Below are 21,221 nucleotides of genomic sequence, written 5' to 3'. Positions count from 1 at the left end.
CAGACTGCAAGGCTGGTGCTCAAGGTGCCCCCCAGCCCTATACTTCTGGGGTGCCTGAGGCACAGAGCTCTTTTTTCTAAGGGAAGTGTTTTACATGTCCTGGGAATCCATGCTCTATGAACACAGTTCTTGTGCTATGCAAGAAAAAGATGGTAATTTTATTTTCCTATGGTCACTTTTCCTCTTCCCCTATGGAATCTCCACTCATTGTCTCTTATTTTATTTTCATGGTTTCTTGTAAACAATTGTTTTTGTTATTTTTCCCTCTACTTGTTTTTTTTTTTCTCCTCTAAAACCATTTTTCTAGACATTTTGGGGCTTCTAATATGTTTCCTTCTGAAAAGATTTTTTCCCCCCTTTCTTCCCCCATCCTGTTTTCTTTAGCCCCAGGTTTTTGCAACTCTTACAGCTTTGTTATCCTCTCCCAGCCTTCCCAGGAGGGGGCTGGAGCATACATCCCACTTGCTTTCCAAATGTTGACAAGAGTGTTTTGGAGGATGAGTGACTGACAGACAAACACCAGCTCCAAATACTCTGAATGCTCTGTTACTAATAGCTTTATTCTTGTCAACACCGTAAGCAAAATAACCCTTGAAAGGGATAGGCCATATTTTTAGCCAGCCTTAAACTCAGCTTCTAAAAAATAACTTTATGCTCAGCTGTCTGTCTCACTCCTTGGCTCCGTGTTCCCCAATCAGATATTTAGAGGATGGCTTTTCATGTTGGGGATGCATAATTAGACTGTTGGAAGCTTCAGGCACCTGGCAGTGCCACAGAAGTGGGGCTCTGAGGCTGACCCACAGCTTGTAGCTGAGTAGGAAGTAGCAGGCAGGAGATGCTTATCTGGGACTTTGCTGTATATTTGGTCCTATGGCTTGGACCTGCACAAAGGGACCAAACAGGTGAAGTTCGAACCCAATCAAAACTAATTGCTAACAAAGTATCAGGTTTCTACTTCACTTGCAGTCACCACCAAATTTAAAGCTTGACTATCTCAGTATATCTTGAAGGAGTTAGCATTTAAAACAGCTTAGGGAAGATAAATAAGGATGTTTCTGTGCTGGCCTTGGATATGCCTGACCTTGCCTTCCTTCTCTCCTATTGGTTTTAGGACAAGCCAGATTAAGGAGTGATCTCTTTCAAACAGTCTTCAGTTTGTTAAGCTTGTAAACAACAGCAAAGGTGGAAACCATTGCAAGATGGATAAAGCTTAGAAATGCTGGCCAGGATTCCCTTGTGACATGCTGTAAGGAATGTGTGCTAGTTAACAGGGCTAATTTGTTTTGCGGGAGCTCCTTTCCTGATGTTCCGTGCATTTCCTTTTCCAGGCAGGTGCCTGAGGTCCCCTGTTGCTTGCCAAGGCCACCACAGCCTTCAAACCACAGACCTGTGAGAGACATTATTGGAAGAAAGGAGGGGAACCTACCCCTGGGAGAAAGGACAGGGACTTGGTCTCTGTATTCTGAGCTGGCTGTGAAAGCTCAGCATTGCTCCCCCAGCCAGGCACCTCACACTACCTGCCCTTGGATCAGCTGAGCTCCAAGCAGTGCTTTGACACCCAGCCAAGCTGAGAGCAGTTCAGCTTGGCTCTGGCCTGTCTTCGTGCAGCACTTGGTGTCAACACATCCCTTGCTGAAGCGGGGCAGGATCAGAGGCAGCGCGCTCAGCAAGGGTTTTGTTCTCACTACTCTTTTAGGCTGGAAAGAAGCCAGGGATCATCTGGGTAGGAGAGGCTGGTTGGTTGCTGATCAGTTCAGGATTTTTTTCCCCTGCTCTCTCATAAGGGATACAAACCAAAGAGACTTTTGCAGTGGCAGCATTAGAGGCTGCTGTGTTTGAAGTGCTCTCATTCATTTGTAAGGGATGACTTGTTTATGGCAAAACAGCTCAGAAGCAATCATTTGGATAGAAATGGAAAGGTACACCTTTTTCTTTTATGGATTATCCTCAAAACTCTGCGTACAGGGGGGAGAAAGCAAGACCACTAATTTAGAAAAACAAAGAGGGATTACAGAACTGAGTGTTTCTGTACCTGAACTTGATAGTGAGAGATGCCATCAAAAATTATCAAGCAGCCTATAAACAGCACCTTGTAAGACATAGTGTTGAGCATAGACTGAGTGTACAGTGGGTTTGTAAGTGCCCACACTGTTTTTATGTGCTTTCAAACAGCGCTATTCAGTGTTCCCATTCATGTTTGGTGTGGTAGTATAAGAAGAGTACAATTCAGAATAAGATATAGCTCAGAAATACTGGGGAAGAATTGCAAGCACTTCTGTGGGCAGTAGGAGAATCAGTGATGCTGAAACAGCACAGGAAAATCAATGAGGTAAAACTCAGAAACAAATATAAAGGTGCTGCATTTAAGAGGAAGAAACTACATTGTCCCAGACTGCAACTGTGCTTCACCCAAGTTTAGCCAAGTTCTTATGTGGGTATGGTCTGTACCAAGCAGGAGCCATGTGAAAATAGACTCAATGCTTCAGAGCCAAGAGCCCAAATCTAGGTGAATATAGCAAAGGAAACCCACCCTCACTGATTATGGGAACTGTACCATTCCCTCTCTGTGAAATACCCTTTATCCACAGCTCTGCACAGGCATGGAGCAGAGCAGACACCCTTTCCCAAGCATACTCTGCTTTAAGATGCCACAGCTGCACATCCACTCAGGAGGAAAATGGCAAACCACGTCCACTGCTTATAGACAGACTGCTGGGAAGGCTTTTCTCTACAAACCAAGAGGCATCTTTTCTGCTAGCAGGGCTTTTGCTGTTCTTTTGGCAGTTTCAGCTGGATTTGGAAAATCCAGCCCAGCTGCAGACTTTAAGACATTGTTTTAGGACAAGACCTGTCAGGAGGAATGAGGCATTTTGATGGCGAGTCACTTAGGCGGTGACTGTCACATGTGCACAGGAGAGGCTATGTTTGCCTTTGTGCCTGCTGTCCTTTCTGTATCTGAAAAAAGCAGGAGCCAGTGCAGCATTTTCCTTTGGCCATTCAGCATTGAGTGTACCAATAAGAGCACAGTCACATAGTCAGAGTTTAGGGGAAGGGACTGTGTCCTCTTCACAAGGGACATGGCCCTAGCACACTGGGGATGGTGCTGCTGCTGATATAATGAACAGAATGTGATTGTCCTTAGCACTTTTCCCCAGTTCCCTTTGCTCTTGGCATAAAGCTTTGGTGCCCCTGCTACCTCTGTACGGCATGGAAATGTAAATGTAAGAGGCAGGTCAGAATTCATATGCAAAACTTCTTCTAGTTTAAGAGGAAAGGTCAGAACAAGTTTCTTCAACCTTCAAGAGTGATGGGGTGAGGGACAGTCAGGCTGTCTCTCGTTTATTTGTATTTCAGCCCTAGCCCATGGTAGTCACTGTGTCTAGTTGGAATCCAGCCCTGCAGAATTAAGACACCTTTGGTCCCACAAATCAAGGAGAGGTTGAAGAAAAGCACTTGGAGGACAGGGTGAGAGCTTTCAGGCTTCACAGGTTAGATAGGTTCATGATGTGATGTAATTGATGGCATTGCAGGGAGTGCCTTGGGAAGCCCCATCACTCTTAAATTTTGCAGTGAACAAACCCCACACATGGCCACAAAAATACACATTCTCCTGTTTCATGGGACACCCATCCTGTTTGTAGCACATGCCTGAGACAGGACATGTTGCCCTGACCAATTAAGAAAAGGAAGTTATGTTGGAGGATGGTAGGGCAAATTTCTGTGCTAAAACTTAACTGACATCCATGCTGCAGACCCCCAGCCAAATTCTTGGCTAAAGAACTGCCAGGTTGAGCAAACCTATAGAACCAGGTTTGTATGCAGGTGTGAATGAACATGAGACCTCAGAAGCCAAATGGTGAAAGTTCACCCAGTCAAAGACTTTGGCCATGGAGTTTCTTCAGTGGATTCTCACTCACCACAGGTTTTTTTAATTTCTGTGACCACTCTCAGGTTTTGTGCCTATTTTCTGTATATCTTGCATCTGTTCCCTCGCCGTGTTTTTTTCTGGAGCATTTTTTAAGCTTGCTGAAAATCCAACAGCCCTCAAGTTCATGTTGAACTTCTGAACCTACCCTGTTAAAGTGGGTGCTTAATCAGGGAGGACAAGTCAAGCCAGCTCTAATTCTGATGATAGCAATTGTGCTTTTGGAAAATAATTGACAAACATTCTGCATTTAGACAAAGCTTGTCTAAGGGAGAGAGGACGTTTGTATTCTGCAACCCTGGTCTGCAGAGAGCCTGTGTTCAAGTAGGACATTTTAATAACATCCTTCATAGACAAGTGTTTTGCTTGGAACCCTTTTTTCCTCCCTCCACTCAGACAATTGTCAGAGAAAGGACTCACAGGGAACAAAATGGAATTACATCTATTCAGAAAATTAGAACAGCCTGCATTTCTTTCTTTCTGTGCTGAATTCATTACTAGGGGGCTATAATCTGCATTTTTTTGCCTGAAGCACGCTCCCACTCTTACCTCTTCACAGCAATGGTGCTATTCTCACAGACAAACAGGTCCTCCCTGAATGGATGATAGCTTTCAGCCAAAGGCAGGCTGATGACAAAGGAAAAACAAACAAATGCATTCCCAGGGCCTGATCCAACCTTCGGAAAGAAACTAGAGACGCTCACAGATTTCAGCAGAGTTTCTATACAGCACTTAACAGCCTCTTTGCTGATGACTAATTGCACAGGGCCCAGGAAATTAGTGTAGCGAGGACTCAGCGTTGAGTGCGTTGTGTCTTTCCATCACCTGGCAGGCAGCTCAGGGTCCGAGCCCCTGGTCCCCCACAGCTGCTCTGCCAGCCGGGTTCAGGGGGCTCGGACACGCTGCTTTCTGTGGGACATGATTCCCTCTGCTGCCACAGGTTTGCAAGGTTTCATGAAGCTCTGAGCCCCTGGGTGGACAAACTGATAAAAGGGAGGATCCAAATTGCCAAAGACAGCTCCTGAAGGGAGTGAGGTAACAAGAGGTGAAATGAGCCGAAATTGACATTAATATTCACGCTTCGAGAAAAGGAGAGTGAGTAAAATAAGGAAATGAGGGGCACCTGAAAGAAAAATAAGCCAGAAATACGTATGTTGAGTTAGGAAGACACTAGAGAGGGGACAAGAGAGATCTGAATTGAATGATCAGGAAATTGAATGTTGGTTTTGAGGTGGAAAATAGTCCTCTGAGATGACTCTGTTCCCCCAGCCTTGGTGGGGGGCCTGTCTGCCTTCTGCTCCGCTCCGCTGGAGCTGTGTCACTCTGTGCTGTTGGTACATCCTTCCATCCCGGCTGTTTAGCCAGCCAGGTTCCTTTTATTTCTCCCACTCAATTCTTGTGTGCTGCTGCAGCTAGGGACCAGTGCTTTCACTAGCAATAGGCTCACTATTGCTTTGAATTAGGAGGACTTTTATCAGCCCACTGTTCCTGTAATTTACCGTGGTTTAGAGTGATAATGAGGATTTGGGTATGTAAAGAAACCCTAAAGTACACATGGAAATCAACACAAGGGAGTGCTACTCTGAGCCTTGGGCATTAGTGACTGTGAATGGGTGAGTGAGTGCTTAGCACAGGAAACCAAAACAGGAGAGACAAAAGCCACACATAATCTTCCTGGGCTGGGAAATGCTGTTTATCTTATTTGTTTAAATGACTGGAGAACAGAAGGCTTTTCTTTCCTTTTGTTGCTCGGTAGCTGTGTTGCAGTTTAGCCTTAGCTGTGCACGGCTGCTTGCGAGGCTTTGGCAAGGAAACCTTCCTGGGCTGTCCTGTGTGGGACTGGGAGGTGGTCCCGGAGTCCTGAACCGTGGGCATGAGTCCATCGCCCCACCACAGAAACCAAAAGAATCGAAAGACTCATTTCAGCCCTATTATGTCTGCGGAACCACAACTGAAAAACAAGGGGAGGGGAAGTTCTTTAAGATTAATGTTATTTTTGGGTAAAAAGTCCGAAATGCTTTCTTGTCAGGGATGGTTTGTAGCAGCAAATGTAATCTGTGGTCACAAATACTCCTGCCAGTGGATATGCACCCTTTGAGTGGACAGTGGCATAATTGCATGTGCAAGTGGGGTTGGAAGCACACTGGTTTGCCACCAGATTCTACAGCAGTGCAAATCGTTTGTAACATTCTTGGTACTCAATTAGTGCCCCCCTCTATAATTTCAGAAGCCTCATTCTAAGCCAGGGGGAGGAAACACATCAGGCCTGTTATTTTTGCTGGCAACACTGGTACTAAAAATAACTGTGTGAATGACATTGTGGAAACTGTCTTTGAGTTTGTCAATACATACATTTTGACTGGACAGCAGGAATTATTTCTAAGGGATTAAATGTGTTATGCTATGGATTATTATTCCTAGAGAATAGGTGAAAGCCTCATTGCCCAGGATCCTCTAAAGGAAGGATTTAGGAATGAAGAGGAGAGAACAATCTTGCATCATGCCCGATATTCTGAAGGATTTGGGGGTCCCTGAGAGGTATCAGTGAAGAACAGCAATAGAAGTTTCACTTCCATCGGCTGGATGAAGGAGCCTCAAGGCCAGTCTGTTTCCTAGGATTTTCTCAGGGGACCTTTGACCGGGTCTTGGGCTCTTATTTGGGCATTAGTTGGAATAAATGTGATTTCCAGCTCTCCAGTTCCCAAGCAGAGACGCCTGTGACAATCCTTCCCAAAGTGGGGATGGGCTTGTCCCCCCTCCCCCGCCTGCCTTCCCCAGCCGTGCCAGGGCAGCAGCATTCAGCGTGAGTTATTCCATTTAACACTGTCAATTGATTGGTTAATGAGCCACTTGTTTGCCAAAGGTTACTCAGCACTATTGCCTCTGCTCACTGATTAGGTGCTGCTTTTTATCATGCATTTCTCCATATTCTGTAGATGGTTAATTATATGGGTATTAGTAAGCCACAATCACCCTGTTTAAAGGGGGCATTGTCAGGGCTATTAGATACTAAATCAGCCCTTCCTTACCTATGTTTCCTAAGTTTAGATCACTGCTGTGTTTGTTTTCTTCCTGCCCACATCCCCCAAAGGGCAGAGGTGCTCCCAGCTCATCTCCCCAGAGCAACAGTAGTAAAGCTGGGAGCAGTTCCTTTTCATGGGACTAAGGGTGAGAGGAGGAAAGCCCAGCCAGAGAGGGAAGGGAAGATCTGTGCTGTTTGGAAAACTTGAAAGCTTTGAGAAGTAAATGAGTCGTCCAAGCTTTCCTAGATGGGTTTTGGAAAAACAGAAGCGTACACCATCAAAATGGCTCATCATCCAAATAGCAGCAGTGCATCCACTACGTGGGTGGGAAGAGAGAGTCAAAGAAGTCTATGCTCATTAAACCTCAGCCTCTCTGAATCTAATCAAACCTCTCCAGAAGGCAGTAATCTTTTACACTGGAGACAGTAAAATAATACTAGAGATAAGCTTAAACTCTGATGATCAGATGTGGAATAAATTTATTACAGTGCAGATTTACCATATCTAGCTGGATGCTTTATAAGACGGTTCAAACAGTCACTTTGAACTGCCTGGCATGTTCTCAGGTACTCTTGGGAGAGACTTACAGGCAAATTTGCAAATTAAATCAATAAGGAATTTTTCAATTGAAGATGAGGACATGGGGGATGACAAAGACTGATGAAAGCAGTAGGAGGAATATCCTCATGTTCTGAGGTGTTTGCAGCAGCGATCGCTTCCCAGCGTAATGGGCAAACACATTTTTACATCTGTTTAAATGTGGCTCTGCTCTCAGTTATGGTGTCTCCTGGAAAGCCAGGGGTGCCTGAAGCAGAATGAGTCTGTACCCCAGGGGCAGCTGCTTGCACCGTGGCATCTGCTGCCTCTGCGGGGTCTGGGGGCCAGCAGGCAGTGCCAGCAGGAGGGGCCGGGCTCCGATGGCTGGGTGGGCTCTGATGGCTGGTTGGGCTCTGATGGCTGGGTGGGCTCCCATGGCTGGGTGGGCTCCGATGGCTGGCTGGGCTCCCATGGCTGGCTGGGCTCCCATGGCTGGCTGGGCTCCGATGGCTGTTTGGGCTCCGATGGCTGTTTGGGCTCCGATGGCTGGTCAGGCTCTGGTGGCTGGTCAGGCTCTGATGGGTGGTTGGGCTCTGATGGGTGGTTGGGCTCTGATGGCTGGTTGGGCTCCCATGGCTGGCTGGGCTCCCATGGCTTGGTGGGCTCCGATGGCTGTTTGGGCTCCGATGGCTGTTTGGGCTCCGATGGCTGTTTGGGCTCTGGTGGCTGGTCAGGCTCCCATGGCTGGCTGGGGTCCCATGGCTGGTTGGGCTCCCATGGCTGGTTGGGCTCCGATGGCTGGGTGGGCTCCAATGGCTGGCTGCTGTCCCTAGAGGGCTGGCTGCTGTCCCCAGAGGATCACTTGCCGGCAGTCTCTGCCTTGGTTCTTGGTAGTGCCGGGCTCCTGGGGCTCCCATTAACAAAGAATGGGCCTGGGAAGGAGAGCTTAAGTGCTGGCCTGGCTCTAAGCCAGGCTTTCAGATGGAAGAGTCTGGCCAGGGTACCCCAGATATTTGATTCTTGATCGCTCCTTTCTCTGCTGGCAGGAGCTGCTGTGCCAAGAGCTGACATGAAACTCTAGGAAAGTGCAGGGATCCGTGCCTTACCCAGAGAGGGTGTGAGAGGTGTGCCTGGGGCACAAGGGAACCCTACAGATCCCATCAGGGTGGCTGAGTCACCCAGGGATGCAGGGGAGCTGGTGTGCTTTGTGCCAGTGGCCAGCCCTTGCTCTGCTGATTTTATAGGAATTCTCCTGGTTAGAGCTCTGTCCTTCTCTCCTGCTGCCACCGGGAGGTCACAGGACAGCACTTGGATCTGGTTACAAAGTGCCAGCTCACTCTGCAGAGCAAGGACAAATAATTATTTGTGGTCTTTTGGCAGTGGGTGCATTCATTGTGCCATATGTCTGTATTCTTCCTCTACTGGCAGCACCCACCTCCCAGTTCCACCCTGTGCCCCAGAGCCTCACATGACAGCTCTGACTGGCTGTCCCAGCTCAGAGAGACAGGAAATAGAGGGACACAGAGGGACACCAGAGCAGGTGTCCTCTGTGCCGGGAAATGCCATGAGACACTGAGGATGCCCAAGGTCTTCAAATCCTCTTTCAAACAGCATTGTGTTGGAATAGGTTGGTTGAAAAGCTTGGAAAAACACTGGAAAAATCTGTTCCTTCATCTTTCTCACAGCAGTTTTAGATGGGAGACTCAGAGCTGAGGTGGGGCCTTCCCCCTTTGCTACAGGTAAGGTATGTCTGGGGGCATGTGCTGAGTTAGACCAGCCCAGGCCTTGTTCCCTCTCTGGTATTTTCTCAACATCAGCTGCATCTGAGAACCACTGAAGGGTTATTTGCAGCCTTGTGGCAGGTGTCAGGGAAAAGCTGTAAAAGCTGTGCATTTGTCTTCCTTTCAGATAACCTGTTCTCTGAGTGCAAGTGTAGAAGTTATGATTCAAATATATCCAAATGCATGTAATTAACCACAAGTGCAACACATCTCCTTCCTGCTGTGAAATCTTATTAGCAGTGTGGGCAGAATCCTAAAATACTGTATCTGCCAGGTTTCAGTTCAAAGTCTTCAGCTTGGAAAGCCTCAGTGAGCAGACCCGAGCAGGCAGGCTGGGAGAACTCAGAGCCATGACCTGGCATTACTGAGCACAGGGGCCCTAAGCAAGCTCTCACCACCTCTGTTTGGGGAGGCACCTACCCCTGCTCCATCAGAGCCACGCTTCAGCTGCAGGCAGACTTCCATGGGGCTCCAGTAAACACAGACAGCAGAAACTGTGCAGCCCCATTGCAAGAAATAGCAGGGTTAGACAGGCAAGGTTGGGGTTTCCGCTGCCCGCAGGAGTGACAGAGGCCAAACTGCTGCTCCTCCATCCACAACTTGTATCTCATCTACAGCAGACATCTTCCTTTTGACTGCAAAAATTTCCGTTGATGGAGGATCCATTGCAGTCTTCAGGGATTTTTCCCAGCAGCCAGATACTCTCCCTCGGCCTGTGCTCTGTGGGGTGTGGTGTGGTGCTTGATTACATCCTCTAACAGAAAGGCAGCACATTGCAGAGCTGGGAACACCATGACTCAAAAATCTCTGAGCTGAGATTAGTGGAGGCTAATGTCAGCTTGGCAGCACACCCAGGGGCTTGTGGCAAGCACAGTGCTCAGAGATGGAGCCCCTGAGCTGTAATCGTGCCAGAGAAGATGGACAGGATACAAGGAATAGCATAATCGCTCTTTCCAGAATTGATTCCTTCTCAGCTTAACATGTTGAAACATCAAAAGTACTGAAAAACCCCCATCTGCCACCAGACCTAATCAAACACATCAATTATTGCTTCAGAAAGACAGTTGCTGCTAGATTTGATATCCCAAAAAAGCAAAGCTGCTTTAAAGCATCTTTTTATTTTAGCTGAGTGTTTTCATGACAGCACACAATTCCTAATGAGCACTAATACAACTAGGACACACAGAAAAATATGTCAACTGTGCAAAGATCAGGTCTAGACACGGAAGAGGAACTCTGAATCCCAGTGGATTTCAGTGGAAGGAGGGGCTTTGGAAGCCAGGTTTGTTGCATTAAGGCAAGGAACCAGGTGCATTCTACCAAAGCCTTGCTTTGATACACTGAGAGAGTCATGCACTCATTCTTGATGTCTGGCTAAAATACACAAGGTTTGTCTCCTTATTGTGGGTTTTGATGGTGGTAGTGGATTGTGAGGATGAAGTGCATGGGGCAGTGAAGAGACTGTGCATGCCTCTTGTTTCCTCTGTTGTCCACAGAATATTTGGAGAGCAACATCTGAAAAGGTTTTGAAAGGCAAAGTCACCTTGCAGCTATCAAAACACTTCAGATGAGGCAGATGGGAAACCAAAAATATTATTTAGGTTTGGGCAGTAAAACTGACATTGAACCCATTTGCTTCGTTTTTCAGGCTTTGATGATAGTTAATGACAGCTTACAGAAGTTGTAAGTGATCTAAAAAAGCCATAAAAAGCTGCTTTGTGTCCTTGTTCAGGGGATGAATTTAACAAAACCATTACGGGGCTTTAAAACACTATTTTGACTTTCTAGAACCAGCTGTGGGATGATCCAGCTGCAGTTGGATCCCCCTTGCATCTAAGAGAACATTTAAGAGGATTAATCCAAATAATTTTAATTCAACAAAATGACCTTATGTAACATTACCGAGGAATTAATGAGAATTCTCTCATGTGGGTCATCACCAGCCCAGTGGATTTTTTTTCCCTGAGGGATCTCATTGGTCTCAGGCAGAGCGTGGACAAAGTAGATTGAGTATGTAGCACATTGCATGGGATGAGACAATAAGTCACTCGGAGCAGGAACACTTTTTCCTTCACTGAATTATTATTTGGGAATGCACAACAAAGAATGCAGCTGTCAGCCTCCTCTGGTGCTATTTGAAACCCTTTTGGCTCCAAGGCTTTTTCCACAGAAAAATGCAATCTCATCTAATGCAAATGCTGCTGCAGGAATCCGTGTAGTCCAGCTGTCTTTTTTTAATCAAAAAAAGTCCTGATCTAATTGTTTTTGACTGTGTTTCTTTGCTGTTCTTACTGAGCCGAGCAGGATGCATATTAAAACTAATTAGGTCCATGTAGGGTATTCAATATTTGATCTTAATATTAAAGGCCCCAGGAGAGGGTACATTATCAAAGTTAACTGACTGCAAATTTCAGTAAAACCAAACTATGCCAGTGGCCTGGCATTGCATAAAACCCAAGTCTGTGCTGCTCCCAGCTTTGTGCAGGACATGGGGGTCAGGGACAGCCTCTGCCTGCACCCTGCTCCCACCCTTTGCTTCCCATCTGGGCAGATCTGCCTCTCAGGAGCAGGAGAAACTCATTTGGAGCAGGAAAAAGAGGGTCTGTGCATGCTTCTGTACTAGCTAGTGTGCTGGGTTTTTCTTCCCCTGGCCACACCCCTACAGTGCCATCCCCTATCTGTGCTGTAGGGGAAGGGTCTGAGGTTTGGGCTGGGGACTGAGCCAGGCACTGAATCCCTGCAGTTCCATGCTGGGAGTCAGGTCCTGTGCCTGTGTACATCCGTGTTCCTCCCCCAGCTAGCCCATAGCCTGGCCCTCACCAGAACCAGCAGCTCCCAGGAAAGGAGAAGCTCATTTATGTTCATTAACACTTGGGAGCAGGATGGTCCATCTGGGGACCAGTGGCCAGAAATCTCTGCAGGAAAAAACTTGTTCAATTGCCTCAGGTGGGTTGAAGCACTGGTATGGTTGACTGTGCACAATCAGTCTTGGTGTGGGAAATGCTTATTGTCACGGGTAAGCCATGGGACAAGAGGAAATGGCCTCAGGTTGAACCTGGAGAGGTTTAGATTGGCAGTTCAGAGGAATTGAAGGGGTTGTCAAGCACTGGAACAGGCTGCCCAGGGAAGTGGCAGTCGCCATCCCTGGATGCATTTAAAAGATGTGTAGATGTAGATGTGACACTTGGGGACCTGGTTTATTGGTGGAGTTGGCAATGCTAGGGTAAGAGTTGGATTGGATGATCTTTGAGGTGTTTTCCAACCTAAACAATTCTATGATTTTCCTGACTTTGTAGTGTTAAATTCCAAAGGATGACTACCTCCCTATTGTGCTGGGTGGAGTATTAGCACAGTAGCTGGCTTTGCTCTGCCTGCAGAGCCTTGCCTTCTTTTGAAGTATCAGGACTGGTGTCTTTCATTCATCAACACTAATTAATTACTTTCAGGATGCAGTAGACTGTTTACGCTCTTGAAATTGTTTTATGCACACACTTGAAAACAAAGTATTTCACTCCACTGCTTCCCGTTGAAAATGTAAATGCTGAAACAATCCTCACACTGCAGAGATGGGAAGGTCATTGGTGCATCCCAAATGTGGGGTGCCAAAGCCAGCCCAACACCCCAGTCCAGTGAAGGACATATAGCAGGAACCTCAGCATGCAGTCCAGGAAATCATCTCTCATCTCAGCTACAGCATTCAGCTGAAGCAGGGATCACCACTCGAGACAGCCCAAAGACAAAATTAGGCATTGATGTGGAACTCAATTGAAAAATAATAATAATAATTAAAAGAAAACTAAGAGCTACTTCCAAACAGCCACAGGGCTGCAGGGACACAGCACCATGTTGGGAATGCTGTAAGTGTTTCTAGTTTAGAGCTATATTATACTGGAAATAAAGAGTATTCTGTAAATATTTTATGCACCTGAAAACAATCTGAAATCAAAGGTTTTGGGGAAGATACAGTATCTGACTCTTGTATGTCTGGAAGCTAATCATTTTTGGCTCAATAGCCACTTGTCTACAGACAAAAATAAGATGGTAGCAATGTTGATTCTGAACAGACACAAGAGAGTTTCTTATAACATCATCTTCAAACTTTTTGGCCAGCAGTTAAGGTGCAGCAGCGCATGGCTGGCTCTAAAGAGACTCCATGAAGGCATCAGAGGGACTTACAGGCATTAGGCACAAACTGAAGTGCCTTAGAGGAGCAAGAATGCTTCTGCCTTGTACAGGTCTGTGAAACTTCTGCAATTGATTTGGGTAAGCTTGGCCATTTCCAGGGCTGTAGATTTTGGCAGCATTTCAATCGCCTGATGGATTTGCTTATTTTTTAACATGAACCATCTGGTTAGTTAGAATAATATCTTTGCATGCAAGAAATACTTTGGTGGTAAGAATTCAGTTTTGAGTGACCCAAAGGTATTTCCTCCAGAAAGGAGATTTTCCCCAGCTGGGTGTCTATCACAGGGCTTCATCAGTATTTCTTGGACCAGTGTTAAAAGTACAGGTTGAAAAAATTATGCTTTTTAAAATGAGCTCCATTTGCAGTTTTTAGATGACCCTGGCTAAGGAAGTTGTTTTTATTTTTTTAAAAAAGGGCATGTAGGCAAACAGTCATCTTAATTTTCATCTCAGAGAATTTCTTGTGGGAATAGGATGTACAACATGTCATCCTAGCGCAGCTGGGGGGAAGAAGAATGAGAGTTTAGAGAGATTTGCACCCTGTCACGGAGGTCTGAACTGTGCCTTTGCAGTCTTTGAACACAAGGTCATGGGCATCTGCGTTGATTTAGTTTAACATAATCCAGGAGTTTTTAATCGCATTTCAGGCTATTAAATGAGTGAGAAGAGAATCACTGGAATTTAGCTTCATAACTCCCCTGTAAACAAAGTTTTTAACCTCATATCAAGATAAAAATAAATTTAAAGTAGCTGATTAGCAGGAGATTTTCCATCAGAATTTGATCATCCTCCTCTCTACATATTAAAGTCAGATTTTGTGCTGTTTTTCCCCATTTGCAAACAAAGATTGCAGAGTTTTCTTCAGAATTAGATTTTTTCTTTTGACTCAAGCTCTGCCCAGCCCCACCAGAATGACGTGCCTGATTCTGGGTAGGAGACAGGAAAGATTATTTTTGAAAGAAAAAAGGGGGAAGAAGGGAGGGAATAAAAATCAGAAAAGTTTGCTGAGCAAAAATAGATTTTGTGATGTGTGTTGGTTCTAAGATTCCCCATCTAAAATCCACATTGGGTCAGTCTATACCATAAACGTGAATGTACTGATGGGACTCAACAGCCTGAGCAAAAATGTGTCTGTGGACAAATTCTCTGTTGTCCCTGTAATGCCACCTCCCTTCTGCCATGGCCCTCCCTTTTACAGAGCATTTTACACCCACCAGCATCATCTCACACTCTTTGCATTGTCCCACAGTGTTTTGTGGACTTGGAAGAGACCTCAGGTTTCCTGAGGTGGAAGGAGATGCTGCTGAGGATTCAGAGCCACCCAGGCTGGAGGGAACCTGCGGGTGCCACCCAGGGTGGTGCCACTGCCAGCCCCAACCAGCTCAGTGCCCCAGAGCCCTGAGAGATGGAACTCCTTGCCAAGGCACAGGACTCTGTAGGAAAGCCATGCAATGACCTTTAAATTCTTTAATTTGTCCAGGCGAAGGTGAGGAGCAGGTCTGCTTTTACAGGAACGGGACTGTTCATCTGTAAGGTATTTGCTTGCGATACACTTTGAGTGTAATAATCTCCTGGTGATTTCTTGCCTGGTTTTATTCAAACAAATCACTGTAATTGTAGGGATGTGCATTGATATGGGAAAACTTCATTCAGCTGGAAACATCTTGCTGATTGAAAGTAAATCATCTTAGGTAAAACAGAAACAGTATGGGTTTTATTTTCTCTGGTAGGCAGTTGGAAGTTTATAAGTATGTCTTTCACAGTGATGCAGACAGTTTGAAGCCACACAAAGGTCCCTGAATTTTGCAGGAAATATTTCAGAGGCATTGGCTTGAGGTTTTGGAGTGATGACAAAAGGGCAGGAGATGAGACAGGGCTGTGTCAGTTGGGGCATGAGAACCTGCATGTGAAGCTCTGAAAAGGATGAAGGCTGCTGAGCACTGGAAGCAAGAGGGGGTATCCACAAATCTCCACTGCTGAGCATGCCACTCCTCCTTCTGGCACAGAAAGGACAAGTTTAGGAAGGCTAAATGCCTTCAGGTCAGCCATGTTGAAGGAAATTCTTAGTGCATACTTATAGGCGCCATCTCAGGAATACAAACACTTCTCCTTGAGAGCTCTTGCAGGGCAGGTGAGGCACCAGAAGACAGGAAAAAATGTAAACATGGTGCCTCTCTCTAAATATAGAGGGAGAAAAGAGGAGTAAGAATTATAGACCAGTCAACTTCTAGAAGCTTTCAAGAGAATTGAACTATCAATCATGTAATTTGCAACCACCTAGAAGATAAAAAGGGAGATGAGTGACATACAGCAAGGATTATACAAAATTAGGCATGTTAAACTAGTCTCATTTGATTTCTCAGCAGAAGTAGGAGAGCAATAATTGGTACCATATCTAGATTTTAGGAAGGGTTTGTCAGAGTTCCACTGGATTTTTAAAAAGTGACCTGGAAAAATAGTGCAGATAAATCCCTTACAGGTCTTACACAAAAATGGGTGAGTAGCACAACTCATTCCCAAAGTATACAGTTATCAGTGGGTTATGGGCAGAGCAGAGGACTCTGTCAGCCAGGAATCCACTGGGGTCTGTGTCAATTTCTTTCTAAATTTTCATCAGTGAAGAATGGGTGGAAATACATCATTACTTACCCCTGGCAGTGATATGGAGCTGGTAGAGGTGCTTCAGCACATCCGAGGATAAACTTTACAGCTTCAGATGATCTTGGCAGACTGGAGATGTGAGGGCTGGGTCTACTCTGGGGCACTGTGCCTCAAAAACGAAGAGGAGGACCTGCTTGAGAAGGTGTAGGGAAGTGTCAGTGTGTTGAGTAAAGCTGGCTCAGGTTAGAAGGGCTCGAAGGAAAGCACCAGAATAGCTTGGCTGGAACTGAGGGATGGGAATGACAATGACTGTGGCCTCTGCTCCAGGAAGTTTTCAGGATGATGGACAAGTATTTCCCTCAGGAGTGACCTGGGCAAAGTGGCTCCTTGGTGGAATCAGCCCCCAGCTGAGCTGCAGCCCCAGTGCACTGGTGGGCTTTGTTCAGGGCACTGTCCCGCAGCACAGGGGCCGTGCTGTCAGCAGGGACAGGCACAGAATCATCTCTGGCTTTGCCCTCTTGGTGCAGTGGTTGTGGAGTGAAAGGCTAAAGGCACCTAAGTGCTTTGTTGAACAGAAGCCAAAGCAAGCTGCCACACAGAATGCACCCCCTGTTTCCAAGTATTTCATTTATTTTGTAATTAAGCAATAATTGCCGAGGCACTGGGCACTTCTTCAGGATTAATGACTTGCTGGGGGATGGCAGAAGATCTGATCTGCAGTGCAACCATTTTCTCCAGCAAATACCTGCTTGTTACTGCCATTCTGAAATGAGTACAACAACAAAACCTGCCAGCATATGGGTTTTGCTGTTAGCAGCTGAGGAATGGGGAGCAGACATTAATGGGTACCTTAGGCAATCAGGTTGCTTCAGTTGTCTCTCACCATTCCATTCAGAGCACAGTGTTTTATTAGTCACTTGGTGAATGAAATGGCTTTTTAATTGCTCAGAATCACTTTTTTAAATTACAGCACTTTATCCCCCCTCTAAAGCCCCTGGGAATCCTCTTAAATCCCTTTTCTTCCTTTTCCCTGGAGAGAACCAGTTTTAGTGTGGCAAAGAGGAACCTGCCTGCAGCAGCTTCCTTTGTAATTCGGACACTGGGAAAAATATATGCCATTTAGAAAACAGAGGATTCACATTTTTGGTGCTGAAAACCCTCTGCTCCCATAATTTGCAGGAGTAGCTTACCCTGCCTAAACCTGTAAAGGTTTTACAGTCTTGGCATGCTGGTCACTTCTGTTAGTTCCTACACCTGTATGGTTTTAATGGTCAAGCTCAGTACAGCACACAGACCCCACTGCTTCTTGTGTCCTGTGGCAGCAGGAGCTACCTCAAGCCATGTCCTATAGCAAGATACCTCCCAGGAGTAGTGTTGGAGCTTTAAATGTCCTCTAGACAGTAAAGCACAACAGCAGGTGAGAAGAAAGGTGTATCCCAAACAGGTGAGTGGCAGCATGAGCATTTCCAAAGCACTGTGGAAAAAGCTGCTACAGGATTGGAGCCATCACATCACCAAGACAAGCAAATGGAGAAACACTTGTGAAAAGCATAAAGGACAATAAACCAGTTCACAGTGTCCTAGCAGGCTTTGGAAGAGGAGTCAGGGGGGATTTGCTCACTCAAATATTAGGTAATGTGCTCACTGCATGGTTGATTAATCCATAGGTACTTCCCACAGCAGAACTTCCATACTGGCATCCACAGTGCTGCTTGCAGTCTCCATGGCTGCCTTCTAGAAAGATTTCACACAGGATCAGGGTGTTTTTTCTCTGCCCCCTTTAAAAGTGCCAGTTTCACTTCTGTGTTTGAGTGACGGCAGCATTGCTGCCCAGCCACAATGTGTTCACTGAGGGATCCCAGAGCCACTCTCCATCCCTTAATTCTGCCCCCTCAGCACAGGGATCCCTGTTACTCAATAGGGAACTTACTGGCTTGGAGTATTTAGAAGTGAAAATGTCAGTAATCAGCTTCATGGCACAAAGCTAAAAAGGGTTTAAACTCTGAAAAAGACCAGAAACCGAAGCTCACCTCTTTCCCCATGCAGCTGTTCAGCCCTCTTTTTGCCTTCTGAATTCCTGAGTTGATGCCTGTCAGTAAAAGCCAGACACAAATCCTGCCCAAGCGGTGGGATCGCTCTCATCTCCTCCATCCTGACCAACAGCTGGACCAAACAAATTTCAGCAGCATCCTCTTGAGGCCATTACACTGCCCCTTGTGCCTGTTCTCACCCTTTCTTTCTCTCTCCTTGTGTTTCCTTCTCTTTGTTGCTCAAAAACCAGCATTTAATCTTGCTTGCCCCAAAACACAGCCACAAGCCAACCATCCAGAAAAAATGAATTATTCCTGGTGATGTTTTTATGAACCGCCTGCCTGCCTCCCATGGGACCCCTGCTCTGCTGTGCCTTGTGCTGTCATGCTCAGAGCTGGGAGGAAGAGCTGCTGTATACTTTCTCTTGAATTCAAACAGAATTGATGCAGATCCTTTTGCCTTGTGCCCCCCATAACTCTTTGTGTTGACTGCTCCTTTTGGCAAAGAACACATTTCCCAGAAGTTCAGCAACTTGTCTGACTAACAGTAAATGATCCATGAGAACCAGTGCTGATACATGGCTCTGCTGCCCCACCTCCTTCCCATCACTCAGATGCTATTGTTCCAAAACTTCACCACGACCACTGGATTCACAGGAAATAAAGGCTACAGAGTACAAGATCTGCTGTTGCCCATAACTCCATTAAAATCAAAACAAGCTATTGAAATTTTTTGGGCAAATTGTCAAGTCTGGATTTACTAAGTCAGAAAGGTTTTCATCCATCTTTGCTCTCCTCAGTTTAGGTGAGGGGAACCAGCAGCCCCTGTGCTGTTTCCAGCACACCAGCACCATTTGCCTTTGCTGGAGGGTACCCAAGCAGAGGGCTCTGCCCAGTTCCTCTGATCAGTAGCTTAAAAATATCCTGATCACCAGGACTCAAATCAATTTATTTGAATTATTGTCTGTCTGAGGCTGTCTTTGCTTGTAGTCATGTTTTCCAGGACTCAGGTGTTGTTGAGCAGCTCCTCCCAGGAGCTCCGTGTTCAGTGTTGAGTAAGCAAAGGTTGAGGTGGGGACAGCAGAGAGTCAGTCACTTGTGTTAGAAAACCTTTCTGTGAGCTTCACATCAGGGGAAGGAGATCTCTGTTTTGGTCAGCATGTTTCTAGCAGCCTTGTTCTTGGTGTAGTCATCTGTTAATAACTCTGGGCTGGCATCCAGCCCCATTCTCCATCCCAGCACTGGATCTATTGCAAGCTCACGGTGTGAGCTACTGCTCCCGCTCTCCCAGGGGATGCCAGCACTTGTCGGGACCTTTGATGTTGTGTATTTGATTTAGGAAAAAAAAATCCTGCTGCAGAAAGCGTGCTAGGTTTTATCAGAGACCAGATCTGTTACTGAAGGACCCTCTGTTGTCCAGTGACATCTGAGGATGAGCAAACAAGGATTTCATTTTAGCTAAGCAGATCATCCTCTCTTCTGACATCTAAGACATAACTTATGTCTTCACTGGGAAGAATTATTGTCAAACACAATTAGTTCTGCAAATCCTAGTTGTTTTTGGAGACACATCCAGACTTGGTTCTGGAGTTACTTAGAGGTGAATAAATTACAGGGGTCAGTCTCCTGACCTAAGCAAGGGACTGCAATAACTTGCTCCATCAAATAGTTCCTTTGCATAGTTTAATAGAGACCAATGCACAGAGCATCCAGAACACAGAGCTGGTAGGACTCTGGGTCACATTCCCATCTTGTTTGGGGAAGGGATAACATAGCATGCCTTGAAAGCAAAACAAATCTCAGCAATTATTCTAAAGGAGAGAGAAGGAGGGAGGAGAAAGTGTGGAGGGTAAGTATTTTAAGTGCTTCATAACTAAGACACTTCCCCCCTCCATGCCTGAGTCCTTGTGTGTACCGGGGTATTTCAACTCTGGTTCCTTTTGTAAGATACCCCAGAAGTTACTACTACTAAAAGGACTAGACAAGAACTAGAGGGTTTCTATCACTTGTTCCAGTGGTTAAGATCTGATCTGATGGTCATTTGTCCACATTGAACATATTTCCATAGACCTTGACTGGGAAGGTATTGTAGGAGCTGGAAGCCTCCCCACTGTGACTACTGAGCATGTGAACACGAGGTGCTCCAGGCTTCAGTGTTTGCAGTTCATTTGGGAAGGACGTACCATATGCACCAACTGCGCACAAAACCTTCTTGATAGAGAGCAAAAGGGATGCTAATTCCAGCACTGGCTCAGACACACTACTGGTGAACAACCAGAAAGGTTTAAAAAGAAATGCTGACTAAATTAAGTGAATCAAGCCAGCAGATGTGCTCTTCAGAAAAGCACAGCTGTCTTTTAAATGTCTCTCCCACTGAAATTATGTTCTCAAGAGTTTTTTGTCCTTTGCATTCTCCTCAGGATCATCCATGAGGATGGCTTCTCTGGAGAAGACGTGAAGCAGTACAAGCCAGTGGTCTACAGCAACACTATCCAGTCCCTGGCAGCGATTGTCCGTGCCATGGACACCCTGGGCATTGAGTACGGCGACAAGGAGCGACGGGTGAGTTCAGTCACCACTGCCTGGGTGCAGACGCTCCAGACCATGAACAGGAGGCACTTGCACAGTCTCAGTGCCTTGGAGGGCTAAGGAGGGAGGGGAGATTTACTCACTGCTGTATGCCTCCTGCACATGCATTTTGTACAACAGAGAGACAATTGCATGGGATGTGCCATTTGTACACTTAGGCTGGGAAGTGTAGCCTTGGGGACCACTGTGTCACAAAAGGCACAATCTCTCATGCCCTGGCTCTAGTCAGGCCAGGGAAGAAAAATAATCTGTTGTCTAGGGACAGCCTAGACAGATCTACTGGTAGATTTGAGAAAACAGTGAGAACATGTGTCCTGTCTCCTGTGCATGTGCTGGACACACAGGCTGCATGGACTGATGAATCAGGGAGAAGTCTTGCTGCCATTCAAAGCCCTCCCACCAGCCTGCTAATGTAGGAAAGCTTTTAGGATTAACTTCACTGGGCTTGACTTGCTTCTACTCACACATCCCCCATTTAAGTGTACCCAAACAGCAATTTCGGTTGCAAACAAGGGGATGTATTACTTCAGCAAGGTTGGTATGGACAGGC

The 21,221-nt window shown here is 46.1% G+C and overlaps 1 protein-coding gene across 2 annotated transcripts in view; it reads left to right on the top strand.

Moving 5' to 3' along the window:
* GNAO1 (G protein subunit alpha o1) overlaps positions 1-21,221 on the top strand; it is a 141,233-nt gene that overhangs the window by 29,251 nt on the left and 90,761 nt on the right. For both annotated transcript variants that reach the window (XM_030955717.1, XM_030955716.1), the window contains exon 3: positions 20,503-20,644. In XM_030955717.1, the coding sequence (XP_030811577.1) occupies positions 20,503-20,644 (142 nt within the window). The remainder of the gene's footprint in view (positions 1-20,502; positions 20,645-21,221) is intronic.

The sequence above is a fragment of the Camarhynchus parvulus genome, chromosome 11 (assembly GCF_901933205.1).
Source record: "Camarhynchus parvulus chromosome 11, STF_HiC, whole genome shotgun sequence".
NCBI classification, from domain to species: Eukaryota; Metazoa; Chordata; class Aves; order Passeriformes; family Thraupidae; genus Camarhynchus; species Camarhynchus parvulus.
Note: the sequence above shows the minus strand (reverse complement) of the source record. Positions and strands in the feature narration are given on the sequence as shown.